The 17,264-nt window shown below is 41.8% G+C and overlaps 2 protein-coding genes across 2 annotated transcripts; both read left to right on the forward strand.

Moving 5' to 3' along the window:
* Positions 1 to 270: 270 nt before the first annotated feature.
* LOC110294442 (C-X-C motif chemokine 3) lies at positions 271 to 2,242 on the forward strand. Its single transcript, XM_021162680.1, has 4 exons — positions 271 to 413; positions 506 to 629; positions 748 to 831; positions 1,586 to 2,242. The coding sequence occupies exons 1-4, from the start codon at positions 335 to 337 to the stop codon at positions 1,599 to 1,601; spliced, it is 303 nt and encodes a 100-aa protein (XP_021018339.1). The 5' UTR covers positions 271 to 334; the 3' UTR covers positions 1,602 to 2,242.
* A 6,304-nt stretch (positions 2,243 to 8,546) lies between these two features.
* Positions 8,547 to 15,238, forward strand: LOC110294890 (C-X-C motif chemokine 15-like). The gene is made up of 4 exons (XM_021163362.1): positions 8,547 to 8,604; positions 9,178 to 9,307; positions 11,837 to 11,920; positions 15,049 to 15,238. The coding sequence occupies exons 1-4, from the start codon at positions 8,547 to 8,549 to the stop codon at positions 15,236 to 15,238; spliced, it is 462 nt and encodes a 153-aa protein (XP_021019021.1).
* Positions 15,239 to 17,264: the final 2,026 nt, after the last annotated feature.

The following is a 17,264-nucleotide window of genomic DNA, read 5'->3' on the forward strand; positions in this document are numbered from 1 at the left end:
CTTGGGGGTGGGGTGGGGTGGAATTGGGAGTAGGAAAGGGGGCATTTGAGGCAGGACTCATCTCAGGGTCCCACAGTGGGCAAGCAGCGAAGGAAGGGAACCAGTAGCACACGTGTGTCCCCTACACACTCATCAAGAGCCCGGGGGTGGGGCCCTATCTTCCTTCTGAGACAGGGACCTGGAGCTGCGGGGGGAATTTCCCCAGCCCGGGCTCGGGCTCTTCCAGTCATCATGTATAAAAGGGGCTCGCAGGGCCCTGAAGCCCCAGATCTCGCCACAACACTTCGCACCAGCTCCCGCGCTGCAGACTCCAGCCACACTCCAGCCTAGCGCCATGGCCCCTCCCACCTGCCGGCTCCTCACTGCTGCGCTGGTCCTGCTGCTGCTGCTGGCCACCAACCACCAGGCTACAGGTGGGATTCGGATTCGAGGCTGATGTTTCTGGGGAAGCCTCAGGTGGGCGCAGCCATCCCCAGCCCCTCTGACCCAGTGTCTTCTCCTACAGGGGCTGTTGTGGCCAGTGAGCTGCGCTGTCAGTGCCTGAACACCCTACCAAGGGTTGATTTTGAGACCATCCAGAGCTTGATGGTGACGACCCCAGGACCCCACTGCACCCAGACAGAAGTCATGTGAGTGTCTCCCTGGGTAGCCTCTGCCATGGCCAGAATAGCCCAGACGCTCCTGCGGCCCCAAGCTCACCCCAGCAGAACCTCGAGCCTTAATAATGATCCCTACTTCTCTCTGCAGAGCCACTCTCAAGAATGGTCAAGAAGTTTGCCTCAACCCCCAAGGCCCCAGGCTTCAGATAATCATCAAGAAGATACTGAAGAGGTGAGCGGCGCTTTGTTTGCACGTGATAACCCTCATCAGAGTACTGGCTTCTATCTCTCGAGAATCTTATCAGGGAAAGTCACAGAGCCACAATAGTGATTATTATCTTCACAATTATAATAATCGTTTTTGATAATTAATTAGCCTACTGTGGTGCCTGAAGGATTTTTCCAGGATCTTTTATCCCTACCTGGAGCCTCTTTCTATCGTATAAGAGGGAGATAGCACTGCTTTTCAGAACATTTTCATGTGCCTTGGCCTCCCAATCCTAGTTAGTTCTAAAAAGCAGGTCCGTGGTGTTTGGAAGCAGGGTTCTAATTTTTAATATTTAGTGAGGAAAAGCAGAGATTTTGCAGTGGCTCAGTAAATATATATATATATATATATATATATATATATATATACTGTGTGTGTGTGTAATATCAAAACTTTGATTACATATATATAATCAAAACTTATTATCTATGTCTTTCTGGAAATCTTATCTTGAAACTTAATTAAAAAGAAATAGTATCGCTTCATAAGTTAAGTGAGACCTGGTGTGACAGACAATCTGCTTCAACAGCTTTTGTTTTTTGAGACCCCAGGTCCCCTGTTCATCTCTGTCCTGTAGGAGAGCATCCGCAAGCCTGAGGTGTTTGCTCTGTGGCACAGGCATCACAGGCCAGGGTCCTTAGGGCAGGCTGTCCTCAGAAAACCCAGGAGAGTGAAGGATGCTGTGCACCTAATAAAAACATCTTACTTCTCATGACAGCGGCAAGTCCAGCTGAGCCAGGAAAGGAGGAAGCCCCTCGCCATGATGAAGGACCTGCATTCTAAATGAGAGAAAAGCGATCCATCCTAACAGCGACTGGATGCGTCTCCACCTGCTTGTTTTGAACAACTCCTGAGAGTTCATACCTATTTTATTTCACATGTAAAATAACTAAGGGTATAATTGAATCTACTTGCAAGATGGCATCCTATTTAATGTTTATTTAATATCAAGTCTAAGTTTAACCAAGCCTACTCTTAACTTGAAGGTTAGAGATTTTCAGATTCTGTCAGGGATTTATATTACTATTTCTGAGGCAGTATTCCTTGGCTGGCCATTTTGGTGGCAGCTGGGATAGTCAAGAAACAGACAAACAAGGTCATGTCGGTGTAGGAAAAATGCATGTGCACATCTAGGTTTGTAACTATACAAGATTATCAATTGTTATTTATTGAAATGTTTTACAGTGTCACATGAATCATCAACTTTGTGTTAAAGCTTTAAGAATTGTAATGCATTATATATTTCTTAGACATTTTAAGTGATTTTTTTTAAATAAGGCACAGTGACTATTTAATGCTTCTATGTCTTAGAATGGAGAAGTTTAAATATTTATTGGTATTTTTACAAATAATTTGAAAATAAAATATTTTAAAATAATGCTTGTTCCATTTCCTTGGAGGGCTGTTGCTTAAGGTTAATCCAATGAGTTACCTCGGCGTTTCTCAAGTTTTCTTCATCCTCACCACACATTCAGCTAGCTAGAAAAACAAATCACAGTCTAAGTCATGGTGTTCATGTGGTGGTGGCTTTTGCTCCCCACCCAAGAGTGTAATTTTCCCAGTGCTGACTCAAGAGAATTCCCACCTCTCCACTCTAGTTCCAGGGCATCTGATGCCCTCTTCTGGCCACCAAGGGCAACAGGTACTCATATGGTACACAGACAAACATGTCGGCTAATCATCCATATATACATATATATGTGTGTGTATATGTATATGTATAAATATGTGTGTATATGTACATACACACATACATAAATACATACACACATAGATAGGTAATTTCTACCTTACTATGTATAAAATTACTACCCATTTTAATGCTCTAATTCTTTGCATCAATATGAAAAATACTGGTATACACATTGGATTTGACTATATTGGTCTCATCGTTCTTTGTGGTAATTATAGACCTTGAGAGAAAGCCTTAGAATAGCCTGTGTACAAAGACGCTCAGGATGGAAGCTACACTGTAGTTTCTAAGGACAAATTTGTGTGACAAAAGAAAACATGACAGTCATCTAAAGCTAAACTCCAAATCTGGGAATGCAAGTTGTTTGTGTGTGGATCTACGAAGCACCTGCTTGTTTCCTATTTGGGGATTTAGGACTCATTAGGAAATCCTGGATTTGGGTACAGGCAAGGACTGGAAGCCTGAGTATTTGAGATCTTTCAACTTGTTCCCAGTATCCGAATACCTAAGGCTGTGAGCGGCAAGAAACAAGCTCTGTGGGCTGCCCACATACACTCACACAGGAGAATGAAGAGTTGAAAGTTGTAATAATCTCTTCATCTCCAAGAATACTGATTACAAATGATTCTGGAAGGTAGAAAAGTCTAGGAACTAAACAGAAATAAAGCACGGGAACCCTACTAGAAGCTCCCTCCACAATGCTACCATCCCCTCCCTGACTCAGACTGACTGGATACAGGAAAAGGGAACCTACAGCTTCAGCGGAGCCATAATTCACACCTAAGACCCTCCTCCAACACTGGATCAGGTCCTTCCGGCTGCTATGTCCTTGCCAGCAGTAGTCAACATAGGGCACAGGAAGGACAAAAGACTGGTTAAAACTAGGTTTCAAAGAATCAGATTGACTTCGGATTCGGCGACGGTCTTATCACAATCTTGGGCAACTTTCTTGATTAAGAACTGGGACACAGGACGTGAGGTGGAGGTCACTAGTTGAAGGTAGCAGGAAATGAAAATGTTGCAACAGAACCATTTCTTTAGCCTGGTTACCGGAAACACTACGGCATGGATGGGGCTCCTGAGTAAGGTTTGAGAGAGATGGGGGGGGGGCGGGGGGGACTGATACCACCCTGTCCTTGGGAGTGTTCCAGAGGAACCCTCCTGAGACTACCAGAAATAGCCAAAGAGCCACCAGGGATGGCAGAGGTGAAAGCTCACAGCAGCACAGTGTGGCAACCCTGGGAAACAAATGGTTCCCTTCTCTATGCACACTAAGTGTAAGGAAAGGAGCTGGTCTAGACACCGACATCATCGGTGCTCCACTCCATGTGCCCCACACCAACATTTCAACTTAAGGTCCCCTTCTTCCTGCCTGTCTTCTGAGGTGTCGTCCTCTGAAGGAAAAGCACACATGGCAGATGGTTTGAGGAACTTGCAGAGAGGAAAATCCGTGATGTAAGACCCTCAAAAGCTTCCTTCAACCCGCAGGAGCAGAAGGCAGTTAGCAGATGGGGCACGCGTTCTTTCTAGCCGTATAGTGCCAGTGCGTGTTTTGCTGAAGGACATTCGACCATTTAACTTGAGTTAGATGATTTAAAGGAAGGGACAACTGTGAGTAGTATTTCACAAGTGTTCCTGGTATACGAAGAGGCTGAAGAGGCTTCGTTGTCCACATGGCTACCTCACCACTGTGCCGTTTTACGGCTTTTCTCTCCCCCCCACCCCCACCTCCCGCCCCGAGTTCTGCTTTCTTTCGATGCTTCTTCCTGTAATAAATCTTTCTGTTGGATTCTGCTTTCAGCGGAAACTAAATCTGCACACTTGGGATTCCCAGAAACTAGACCTTAAGGCAGAGAATTGTGTGTTTTATGAATGAGTAGACTGCCTGGGAATTGGGGGTTGGGGATGGGGTAAACAATGTGAGGTGAGTCCGGAAATCTGTGAAATCTGGCTGGAGGAACATCCGTGCTCAACATGGTCAGGGTAGAAGGGCACTCCATGGCCGGTTTCAGCTGGGCTATAGGCCACTTGAGGAGCTGTTTGGAGTGTTTGTATTCTTATTCTGAAAAAACTGTGAAACCAATTTAAACCACGAAAAAATCAAAGTTACTGCAATTTCTGTCATGCTCATAAGTTGCCTAAGAAGCCAGATGTTAATCTTTGAGCTCCCTCCCTCCCCTCCCTCCCCTCTCACAGTCTCCCCTGTCTCCCCTCTCTCCCTCCTTTCTTATTTTGGCTGCATTTAAAGCTGAAACCTTGACCTGGTTCCTTAGTCTACCCACTGCCCCCCTCCCCCAAACCAGAGGAAATCACATCTACCAAGCCATAGCCAGGTTCAATTTCTCCAATAAGTTGGTACCTTGCTGACACTTATCTTCCATTTAAATACTATTCGATGTTTGCCTATGAACATGTGGGCGAGTTAAAATCACTTCCATTGTTTTCAGTCATTGCTTGAAAAAGAGATCAGGCAGCTTGGAGAAGTGATATAAATGAAATAAATATTTAATATTTTGTCAGCTAGGTAGGAGTTGGATTTCCATTATCTAAAACTTCCATCTGACCTTACCTCTTAAATTTCCACCATTGCTCACAGCACCAAGCAAGGGATGAACCCTTTAACACACGGGCCTCTGAGGGACACACAAGATCTCAACTGTAGTAAACATAGATGAACATTTGGGTTTATTTATTTATATTTTGGTCTGTTTCTCCAAAGGAAGCTGTGACATTCTCAAGAACAAAGCTCAATTTAAATTTTCTTTCAGTAAATAGTGTCTACAAAAGGTTCTGATAAGGAATGAATGCCCAATGGGAATGAGCAAGAAGCCTTCTTATTATGCGATTTAAGTTCATCTTTGGACTATATCAGCCCTCTTGTGCTCATAGATTCTGTAGCTAGATTCTATAATAGATTAATTAAACTGTGTCCCCTTAAAATTCATCTGCAGCAGTCCTAAGCTCCGATCTTTCAGAATGTGAGTTTATTTGGAGATGTGGTCTTTAAACAGGCAGCCGTTGTGATGCTATATAATATAGTGGAGAGACAAAAGGGACTTCACAGTAGGGGGCTTAAATAGGGAGGGGGATGGAAGAGAAAGGTAAAGGAGAGAATATGGGGGAGAGAACAACTAACACTAAAGACCATTCGAACAACCATATAGAAACTATTGTAGAAACTTCCTAAAATACATACACATATGAAAGGAATCTAAATGTATTCCATTGGGGAAGAAACTGGGGCATTGGGGAAGACAACATCCCAACTAGGCATCTTATGCCATCAAGCAAAGCCTCCAGTGGCAGGAATGGGTTCCATCTTGTTGAGTAGTTGGACCAATGGGCCCGATGGAAATCCCCAAGCGTCACAGGCTATTGGTTACACTTCACAACCAGATGGTAAGGTTCTCTTGCTGAAGCCAACACTAACATGGGTAACTGAACACAGGGAGGTTGAGCTGGTACCCAACTAGAAGCTTCGCTCCTATTGACTAGCATTCACTGTACTGGAAGATGCTCTGCACTCTACTAGGGGAAAAAGGTAACCATCAATATCCTTCAACTACAAATCCTGTCACCTGGAACAGTGACCCTACCTGCAAGGTACCCAGGTGGAATAGTGGCATCACTGCTAAGGGAGTAACCAACCAGTTTCTGATTGGATTTAAGGTACACTCCGTGAGATGGAACCCATACATGACACACACAATACTACTAAAATGAGCAAGAACCTAAGTGTCTTAGTCAGGGTTTCTATTCCTGCACAACATCATGACCAAGAAGCAAGCAGGGAGGAAAAGGTTTATTCAGCTTACACTTCCACACTACTGTTCATCACCAAAGGAAGTCGGGACTGGAACTTAAGCAGGTCAGGAAGCAGGAGCTGATGCAGAGGCCATGGAGGGATGTTACTTACTGGCTTGCTTCCTCTGCCTTGATCAGCTTGTTTTCTTATAGAACCCAAGGCTACCAGCCAAGGGAATGGCACCACTCATAATTCGCCCTCCCTCCTTGATCACTAATTGAGAAAATGCTCCACAGCTGTATCTCATGGAGGCACTTCCTCAGCTGAAGCTCCTTTCTCTGTGATAACAACTCCAGCCTGTATCAAGTTGACGCACAAAACCAGCCAGTACATTGAGACTAGACAAATCGTGATCCTAGGAGAAAATCTACTATTATGTTAAAGAAACATAGCATTAAAATAACTTCCAATGACATATTGCTGTGCTCATATAGTGCCTTGCTCATCCTTCATCAGAGAAATTTCTTTTTGCAGAAGGTGGGGGCTAAACAGAGACCCACAACTGAACAATGTGCAGGGAGTGAGACACTTTGAAGCACTCAATCCCAAGTAAGATGATTTCATGAAAGCCTTTCCTTCAAGGCTCAGGGATCAATATAGAAGAGGAGGCATAAAGATCATAAAAGCCAGGGCTGATGACTCTAAGCAGTGTCTTCCTGACACAACAGAACTGATGCATCTATAAGCCCACAGAGACTGTAGAAGCACACATAGAGCCTGCAGAGATTCAAGCCAGATGGGGGTCCCAGCACTGAGAGGAGAGAGTTGACAAGAGCTCCCACCCCTAGCCAAGAAGCTATTTGCAATTGATACAGGCTGACAACAGAAAAACATTATCAGTTTTCTGCAATGGAGTCTTAGTAGGGACATTAATCATACTTTAGGGTAAGTCCCATGCCCTAGAGCAGTTGGCCAAGACAGAACAAACTCAATGGTAGTTTTGTAGACTTATACCTCCATTTTGTTTGGGATTTTTTTTGTTTCTTTTATTAATCCTTTGTTTATTTATTTTGATTTCTGCTGGTGTGTGTGTGTATTGTTTTGTGAGTTTGTTTCCTTGTTTGTTTTTTAAGGAAGAGAAAAAGGGGAACATAAAGTTGGTTTAGTAGGGAGATGAGGAAGATCCTCGAGGAACTGGGGAAACGGAAAAGCACAATCAAAATAGATTGTAGAAACTCTTTTTCATTCAAAAATATAAGCCATTGAGTTAAAGTAAGTTAATAGAATGAACCCTAATCCAATGTTAATCATGTCATATAGCAAGGGAAAATTTGGTGATAGACATTCGTATAGAGAAAACACTGTTGTGAACAAGAAGGCAACCCATGAGTATACTATGTAAAAATACCTGGAGCATTTCTGTCCCTTGTAATACCAGAAAGGGACAACTTTGCCCATACCTTGGACTTGGACTTGAATTCTCTAAAAGTCACAACATTGCTGCCATTTAAGCCACCTAGCCTCTGGCTGTGACAGCTTATGCTATTGTTGTGTATGCTAAAACAAGGAACAGTTTATTTTAGATAATTAAGATCAGTTATGTGCTTAAGATCCAGGAGAGCAATTCTCATAGTCTTTTGCTACTTAATTAATCTTAAAACCCAAGGAAACTTATACATACTAAGTCCCGAATAGCTGTAGTCTTCTATTCTTGATAGGATAAATCTTAGTAGGTTATTGTCAGTCTGGACTCTTATTTCCTCTGTAGTTGGTGCCGTAACATGATTTCACCATAGTAAAATTCTATTAAAACTTCAAGCAGGGCCATAGTAATATGTACAAGAGCCAAAAGCAAATATTTGCTCTAGGAAAGTATGTTAGTTCCCTTCTTTGCCCAAAGCAGGGTTTTGTTTAAAATTATGTTTTCGTGGCCCCATTCATCAACGACAATAACAAGGGCTCCTTATATTTACCCAGTTTCAGCTCTAACAAAAGAGAGATTCGTATCTGTATGCCTCGAGTTCATCTCAACCTGCTCTCAACTTCTTAATTAAACAAAACTTGAAAGCTAAGCCCAACCTCCTTCTGGGCTTGTGAAGTGGCAAGCATGCTGCTTTTCCTTCTTCAGTGGGGAGAGTGGAAGAAGAGAAAGAAAATCCCCGGGGCTGCTGGGAGCATATAAAGAAGCCCTGTGGCCTTGCTGGTTTTACCATCCAGACCAGAGTCAAGCCACAGACAGACATGGCTGCTCAAGGCTGGTCCATGCTCCTGCTGGCTGTCCTTAACCTAGGCATCTTCGGTAAGCTAACGGGGAATTTTCCTTTTCTATCTAGGTACTGGGAAAACCCAGAAGACATTTCAAATATAATGAGGTGGTTTGGGCCATTAATCAAACTATAGAAATGGCTAAATTAAAGCCTAAGCAGGAAAGCATTTAGATTGTTAAGTTTACGGACAGTCTTCGTGAGTTAAGTGAAAAACCACCATTTGACTTATTAGGACCAGCTAACTATAAGAATCTATGGTTTTCTTTTTAGATCTGAGAGTAAAAGAATGATTACCAACAGACTTAGAGTATTAAACTGATTGAAATCCTTACTTTTCAACTGATAAAATTTACACATAATCAAGAAGGCATAAGTGTTTTCCCATGGTTACTGACTATAACTTTAAGCAAGGTGCTAGTTGCCTACATTATTTGCAGTTTTCTCAAACACAGTAGGAGCTTAAAAAGTGTTTCCTTGCTTTAAGATCATACACTCTGTGTCAGTCTTGTGTGCCCTGCTGTATTGGCTCCTAAGTCAAAGTAAAGACTTGAGCACTAGGGACTTACTTGCTCTTCATGAGAGACTCTCTACTCTTTCCCCTACAGTCCGTCCCTGTGACACTGAAGAGCTACGATGTCTGTGTATTCAGGAACACTCTGAATTCATTCCTCTCAAACTCATTAAAAATATAATGGTGATATTCGAGACCATTTACTGCAACAGAAAGGAAGTGATGTAAGTAGTCAAGGCATGGAGGAAGGTGGAGACTCTTGCATGAAAGTTTTCTGGTTGGCATCTCCTTTCAGAATGTGTTTCAGTGATTCTCAACCTGTAGGTTGTATAATCCTTTCATAGGGGTTTCCTGAAGCTATCAGAAAATATAGATGTTAACATTATGATTCATAACAGTAGCAACAATACAGTTGTAAAGTAGCACTGAAAATAATTTCATGGTTGGGGGGAGCACAACATGAGGAACTGTATTGAGGAGCTGCAGCATTAGGGAGCTTGAGTAAGAAGCACGGTGCTACATAAAGAGACAGAAGGCTGTGGCTCTGGACAACAAGTATGGCAAAACTATTACCTAGTAGTTGTGCTCTCATTTCTAAAAGTGGCATGCAGTCTTTCCAGAAAAACAAACAAACAAACAAACAAACCAAACCACTAACCAAAGAAAGCTCCTTAGCGGAGGAGACAGTTGATTTCATAAACTCTGCTGAGAAAAGCTAACTTTGAAGTCAATGATTACTCAGAAAGCAAAGATACACAGCTATGGGCAAGAATATAAGAAAAGGGGATCATCAATGTATGTATGTACGTATGTATGCATGTATGTATGTATGTGTGTGTGTATGTGTGTATATGTATGTGTGTGTATGAATGTATGTGTATGTATGTATGTGTGTATGTATGTATGTATGTGTGTATGTATGTATGTATGTGTATGTATGTGTGTATGTATGTATGTGTGTATGTATGTATGTATGTATGTGTACACTTACATCAATGAATGATACACACACACACACATATATTCATGAAAGATTATATTATACCTTGATAGGTTCTTGGTATAGTTTTACATTTTTGATAGGTTTGATTAATACATTCCTAATGTACACTGTTGCTGTAATGTTAGATGCATTAAATTTAGATCTTACAAAAACAACATTATTAATTATAATTTCAATATTTTTTAACTTTTGAGTCCATTTATTCCAAAAATAAATATCATTACACATTTATCAGTGACTTTCCATGCCCCAGAATTTACAGACAATGGAATAATCCCTTCTGCAAAGGGCCTGCAAGTGAAAATTTGTTTCCTTTTGTATATTGGCTATGTTGAATGTTACAATGAAGCTGTTACAGTAAAAGTTGCTTTTATTTTATGAAAAAAGGGAATCTCTGCATTATATACTTGGGTGTACCAACACATACAATATAGCCTAATGACTCTAGGGAAATTTTTCAGGGGCATTAACCTGCAATTACAGACCTTACAGACTGTAAAAAATTCCTTCACTCTTCAGTTATAACTTTTGTTCTATACATGTATGTATGTATGCATTCATCCATGTATGTATGTATGTATGTATGTATGTATGTATGTATGTATATACATGTGTATGGATGGATGGGTGGATCTATCTACCTACCTATATGTCTATCTAAATGTGTGTGACTCAGTTTTTCATTGCTAGGTAACAAATTACCATAATAGACTATAAAATAAATGTGGTTATTGCTCTACATTCTGTAGGTCAGCCTGCTGAGTGACTGGGGTAGCTTCTTTGCTGATTGGGGAGAGAAAGTGGAAGAAGAGAAGAGGAAATCCACAGGGCTGCAGGGAGCACATAAAAAGGCACTGGAGCTGTCCTGAGTTTATCATCCAGACCAGAGTCAAGCCACAGATAGACATGCCTTCTCATTGTTTTATGAACGATACCAACTAGGCTGAAAGCTTGCCTAGAGGTTCTCAGAAGGCCTCTGCTTTCAACTCAGGCTGCTGGTAGAATTCAGCTCCATGCTAAAGCCTCCCACATCTTTCTAGGTCAGTGGTTCTCAACCTTCCTAGTGCTGTGACTCTTCAAAATAGTTCATATTGTGGTGAACCCCATGAAATTATTGTTGTCTCTACTTCATAACTGTAATTTACTACTAAATCATAATGTAAATATTTGTGTTTCCCAATGGTAATGAGTGACCATCATGAAAGGGTCATTTGACCTCCTCTGACTTCCAAGGGTTTGTGACTCACAGAATGAGAACTGCTGTTTTGTTGTTATTGTTATTGTTGTTTTTGTTTTTGTTTTTTTTTTACTCCAGGAGTTTATTCTTATGTTGTTCCACTCTGGATATAATTAATGGAAAATTAGCTTCACACTGCACTGGTCTTCCCTCCCAATCAGACTTATTTTTCTGATATCAACCAGAGAAGATTGTCCTAGCTACTACACAAGACAAATTTGAAAATACACCTTTTGTTTATTTTAGTTTCCACAGTGAAGCCACATCATTTCAATAAATCATGACTAGAGTTTTAGATTTAAAAAATAAATAACCAGATTGCAATTTTAAATTAGCTAGGCACACTGTTATGTGTTAAAAGTTCTACTCTACCAATGTGACTCATATAGTTTGGAAAATCTGTGTGTTCATTTGACGTATATGCATCCATGTTGCAGATATTATAGTTAATATACTTGACCTGTTATTAAATAAGTGCAGTTGCTATTTTACCAAAACAGCTCATTTTTACAGAGCAGTCCTGAAAAATGGGAGTATGATTTGTTTGGATCCTGATGCTCCATGGGTGAAGACTACTGTTGGCCCAATCACTGACAGGTAAGATGAAGACCAAGGATCTTCATAGTCTTATTCTCTCTGTTTCATTTTAAAGGCATATGTATTTAAAAATTTGCACAGATATGTCATAGGTGACAAGAAATCCACAATGAGATTAGAATTGTGTGATTTAGAGATCCCAGTAGCATCCCCAAATGTCTTAGTCAGGGTTTCTATTCCTGCACAAACATCATGACCAAGAAGAAAGTTGGGGGAGAAAGGGTTTATTCAGCTTACACTTTCACATTGCTGTTCATCACCAAAGGAAGTCAGGACTGGAACTCAAGCAGGTCAGGAAGCAGGAGCTGATGCAGAGGCCATGGAGGGATGTTACTTACTGGCTTGCTTCCCCTGGCTTGCTCAGCTTGCTTTCTTATAGAACCCAAGACTACCAGCCCAAGGATGGCACTACCCACAATGGGCCCTCTCACCCTTGATCACTAGTTGAGAAAATGTCTTATAACTGGATCTCATGGAGACATTTCCTCAAGGGAAGCTCCTTTCTCTGTGATAACTCCAGCTGTGTCAAGTTGACACACAAAACCAGCCAGTACACCAAACCAGTATCTTTGACCTCCCTTCAGTTCTACTGGTTCAGAAATAATGGGGATAGATCCTACAATGTCTAGTACAGCATCTCCAAGAACCTCCGTGGCACTCCTGAGTTTGAGAGTCACTATTCCTCACCTTTCATTGACAGCAACTTAACCTTAGTTATAAATATCCTGATTGAATGTCAAGGAGATATAAAATTGTTTAGCATGTGTCTCACGCCAACCAAATGAGTTGAGAGAAATTTTAAGGGAAAAAAATTGTGGGAGGAAAAATATAACTATTCATTTAAATAAAGCTTCCAATAGTTTTCAGAACAGTGACCTGAGAAGGTCACAAAGCAGGTAGCAGGAATATATTTGAATTCACTGCTGAGAAGTGGGATTTTAGAGCTACAGTGGTGTAAATGAGGAGAGACAGCCACTTGGAAACTGATTCTGCTTTGTTTCCTAACCAAACATTAGGGCTTATGAATGACCTGAGGGCTTCTGTTCTGGTTAGGTTCTGTTGCTGGGATAAAATACTGACCAATTCATCATTAAGGAAGGCTAGGGCAGGACCCCTGAGGCAGGTGCTGAAACAGAGGCCGTGGAGGAAAGCTGTTACTGGCTTGCTCCACATAGCTTACACAGCCTAGTTTCTTATATAAGAGAGTACCATGTGCTTAGAAGTGGTCCAGCTCCCAGTAAACCAGGTCCTCCCACATCAATCATTAATCAAGAAAACGGCCCCACAAACACAGTCACAGACCAATCTGATGGAGACAGATCCTCAACTGAGATTCTCTCTCTAGGTGACTCTGGTTCTAATCAAGTTGACAAAAACTAACCCGCATACATGGTCATCGTGCTAACCACATTAGCCTGCTTAGGGGGAGACCAGATTCAGTCATGGAGGTGTGGTTTAGATTCTAGAGTCACCAGCTATCACTTAGGGTGTCATTCTGGAAAACTCACCTTGGATTGATATTTGTATGCTTTCATTTGTTCTTAATTTGATCTACCAGGGAAACATAGATATACATATAACATGGTTAATTAGGGCTATTGTTAACTTTCAACTGACCAACCAAAAGGAGTTTGTTTGTTTGTTTGTTTATTATTTTAGCTTTTTAAAAATGTATGTGTTCTCCTTTTTAATTCACCTTACATCCAGATCTCAACCTCTCCCTCCTCTCTTCCCAGTCCCAGCCTTCCCCTTCCCCATTGTTCCCTCCCCTTCTCCTCAGAGAAGGGGATCCCTCCTTCCCCCTTGGGTACCACACCAACCTGGAACATTATATCCCAGCAGGACTAGGAAATCCTCTCCCACTGAGACCCAACCAGGAAGTCCAGATAGGGGCTAAGGGATCTAGTGGCAGGCAACAGAGTCCAAGACAGACCCCGCTCCACTTGTTAGGGAATCACTTGAAGACCACAAAAGTGTCTAGGTCCAGCTTCTGCACTGTTGGTGGCACAGGGTCTGTGGGCCTCCATGTTTTTCTTTCAGTTTATTTATATTGTGGATTACATTGATGGATTTTCATATACTGCACCAGCCTTGCATCCCTGGGATGAAACCTACTTGGTCATGATGGATTATGTTTTTGATCTGTTACCGGATTTGGTTTTTGAGTCTTTTATTGAGTATTTTTGCATTGATGTTTATCAGAGCAATTGGTCTGAAGTTTCTTTCTTTGTTGAATCTTTGTGTGATTTAGGTATCAGGGTGACTGTGGCCTCATAGCATGAGTTTGGCAGGGTTCCTTCTGTTTATATTTTGTGGAATAACTTGAGTAGTATTGGTGTTAGCTCTTCCTTGTAAGTCTGGTGGAATTCTGCATTGAAACCATCTGGCCCTGGGCTTTTTTGGTTGGTAGACTTTTAATGACTGCTTCTATTTCCTTAGGGGTTATAGAGCTGTTTAAATAGTTTACTTGACCTTGGTTTAACTTTGGTATGTGGTTTCTGTCTAGAAAATCATCCACGTTGGTTAGATTTTTCCAATTTTGTGGAATACAGGCTTTTGAAGTAACACCTAATGATTCTTTGAATTTCCTTGTTGTCTGTTGTTATGTCTCTCTTTTCATTTCTGATTTTATTTGAATACTGTCTCTCTGTCTTTTAGTTAGGTTGGCTAAGGGTTTATCTATCTTGTTGATATTCTCAAAGAATCACCTCTTGGTTTTGTTGATTCTTTATATTGTTCTCTTTTTTTTCTAATTGATTTTATCCCTCAGTTTGATTGTTTCCTGCCATCAATTCCTCTTGGGCGTGTTTCCTTCTTCTTTTTTTTTTTTATGGACCTTTCATGTGTCTTTGTAAATCATTAGTATGACAATTCTCCAATTTCTTTATGGAGACACTTAGTGAGCAGAGAAGTGGCTAGACAATGGAGGTCTTGGGTTGGGGGTGATAGCAGGGCTTTCTGGGTAACCAGGTGAATAATGATATATATATATATATATATATATATATATATATACACATATATATACATATATACGTATATACATATATACATATATATGTATATGTATACACACACATACATATATATATGTATGTATAATTATATGCTCTCTGTTTGCATTTCAGGTTCCTACCTGAGGGCCTCCAAAAAAGGGAATTTCCACAGGCAATGGAGTTTCTGTACAGTGTTGAGCATAAAAAGCCTCTATATCTTTCATTTGGGAGACTTGAGGACAAGAATAGATTTGCTTTTCCAATTCGGGGGACCTCTGCCCACTTTCCTGATTTAGCTTATGACAACAGTGATGGGAATTGAGGTGATAAAACTATTATGTAGAAAAATAAGCCCCAAGTCTCATTTAGTAGGTGGGGCATTTATCTGTCAGTCTCACGATCTTTTTAAGACTCTACCTCTTCTGTTGGCCACTGTATTTTTCTTAACTTCCTGGTGAATGTTCACAGGTAACTGTTCCCCCTGCCCCCATATCTTGACATTACATATAATACATATAATGGCATCGTATACCCTTTTATTGACTGACAAACTACTCACAGATTGCTTAACATTTTTGTGCTTCAAAGCCTTATCCCACTCCACTATGGGCTGTTACAGTGTATCTCAGTGTAGAGCAGGGCTCCTTGTCTTCGGTGCCCCAGAGTGAAACACTTCTTTGAAAAATTTTCATTCATCAGAAAATCTGAAATAAAAATATGTCTTAATTGAGACTCAGTGGGATATGTGTGTAATACCAGCTCTTGGGAAGTTAATGCAAGAAGATCATGAATTCAAGGCTAGCCTGGAGTACATAGGGACTATAGGGAGACTATGCTTCAAACACACACACACACCAGTGGTGGATGGGTAGATGAGGTGATATCAATTGTATAGCATAAATATTTTAAAATTTAAAATGTACTTTTCAGGTTTTTAGTTTGCATTTGTGTGTGTGTCTGTTTGTGTGTGTGAATATAGATGTACAAAACTTCAGGTGTCAGTCCTCAATTCCCACCTTGAAGCAAGATCCCTCTGTTGTTTTTCCACCATGAATGCCAGGCTAGCTGGCCATGACATCTCAGGGAACCTCCTGTCACTGTAGGAGCACTGGGGCTACAGATATATTTGCTCTTGGCTTTGCGTCGATTCTGGGAACTCAAACCTTGGTCTTCCTGCTTGAATGGCAAGCACTCGTCATATTTCCAAACCAATCACTTTTTATTAATTTTTTTAATTGAGCTAACCTTGTAGATAACATTTGTCAAGAAGATTATAGGCAAACGAAAATGTGGATGGGAACGATGGTAGGAAATCAAGGCTTTCCACATTTGAGGATTGTCGTGTCCGCTCTCGACCAGCAAGAACAACACGACCACGAGTCCTTCTAACAGCAGTTTATTCAGTCCTGTTTCTTCTTGTTTATATCTCCCCCCGAGCCCTGGGCCTATCACTCTCTGTTCTCATCCACACACAGCAGGCCACGCCACCTCACCAGGCACGCAGCTTCAGCTAATCAGGGCAGCAGGGGCATATCTCCACCAAATGGATTCACCAGTATCCTGGTACACCTGCGCAGCTCTAAGATGTTTGTGGTTTATATGAGGAAGTCAGGTGCAAGTCATACGACTTAGCTGCAGTCCCTGGCACCTTTGGGACTGCCACCACACCCGCTCCCCACATCTCCCCCTTTTTTCTTTTTTGGCAGAGAGAATGTCTGTAGATAGCGCCCCCGCAGCCATGCCCCTTACCCTTCCTTGGGAGACAAACAGCATTGGTTTGATCCCTGTCTTAGGTTGGTGACATGCCCAGGGAGTCTTATCACTACCTCTCTATCATGCCAAGCCACACCTGGGGAGATTGTGTTTTGCTTGGGGCAGGTGCATCAAAAGGCCAGGATNTTGATTAATCTATGGCCAGATCTTAATTGCTGCAAGCAAGCCTCATGGGTGAAGGTAGAGGTCTGATCCCCAGTGTGCAAGCATAGGGGCCCTAAAACAAAACCATCCCTTGGGCTCATCACCCAGAGAGGTCTTGGCCAGCTCCCGTGTCGTTTTTCCTGGGGGAAAGGAACTAGGACACTGAACCTTCATGCAATCAGACGTGCCTTCCAGAGGATGCCAACAGCAAGCTATTCTCTGTGCAGTGCTTAGCCTCGCACCCCACGGCATAACACAGCATAATTTCTTTTAGAGCGGCAAACCGAATCTGAGGAGATTGTCCTGCCTCCACTGCAGCAAAAGCCTACGCTACCATGGAGAAAGTGGGGGCCTGCACACACTGCACCTGACACATGCGCCAAACACACAACACACACACTATTACAAGCATACATCCCAGGGCTCCCATC

The sequence above is a fragment of the Mus caroli genome, chromosome 5 (genome assembly GCF_900094665.2).
Source record: "Mus caroli chromosome 5, CAROLI_EIJ_v1.1, whole genome shotgun sequence".
Lineage (NCBI taxonomy): Eukaryota > Metazoa > Chordata > Mammalia > Rodentia > Muridae > Mus > Mus caroli.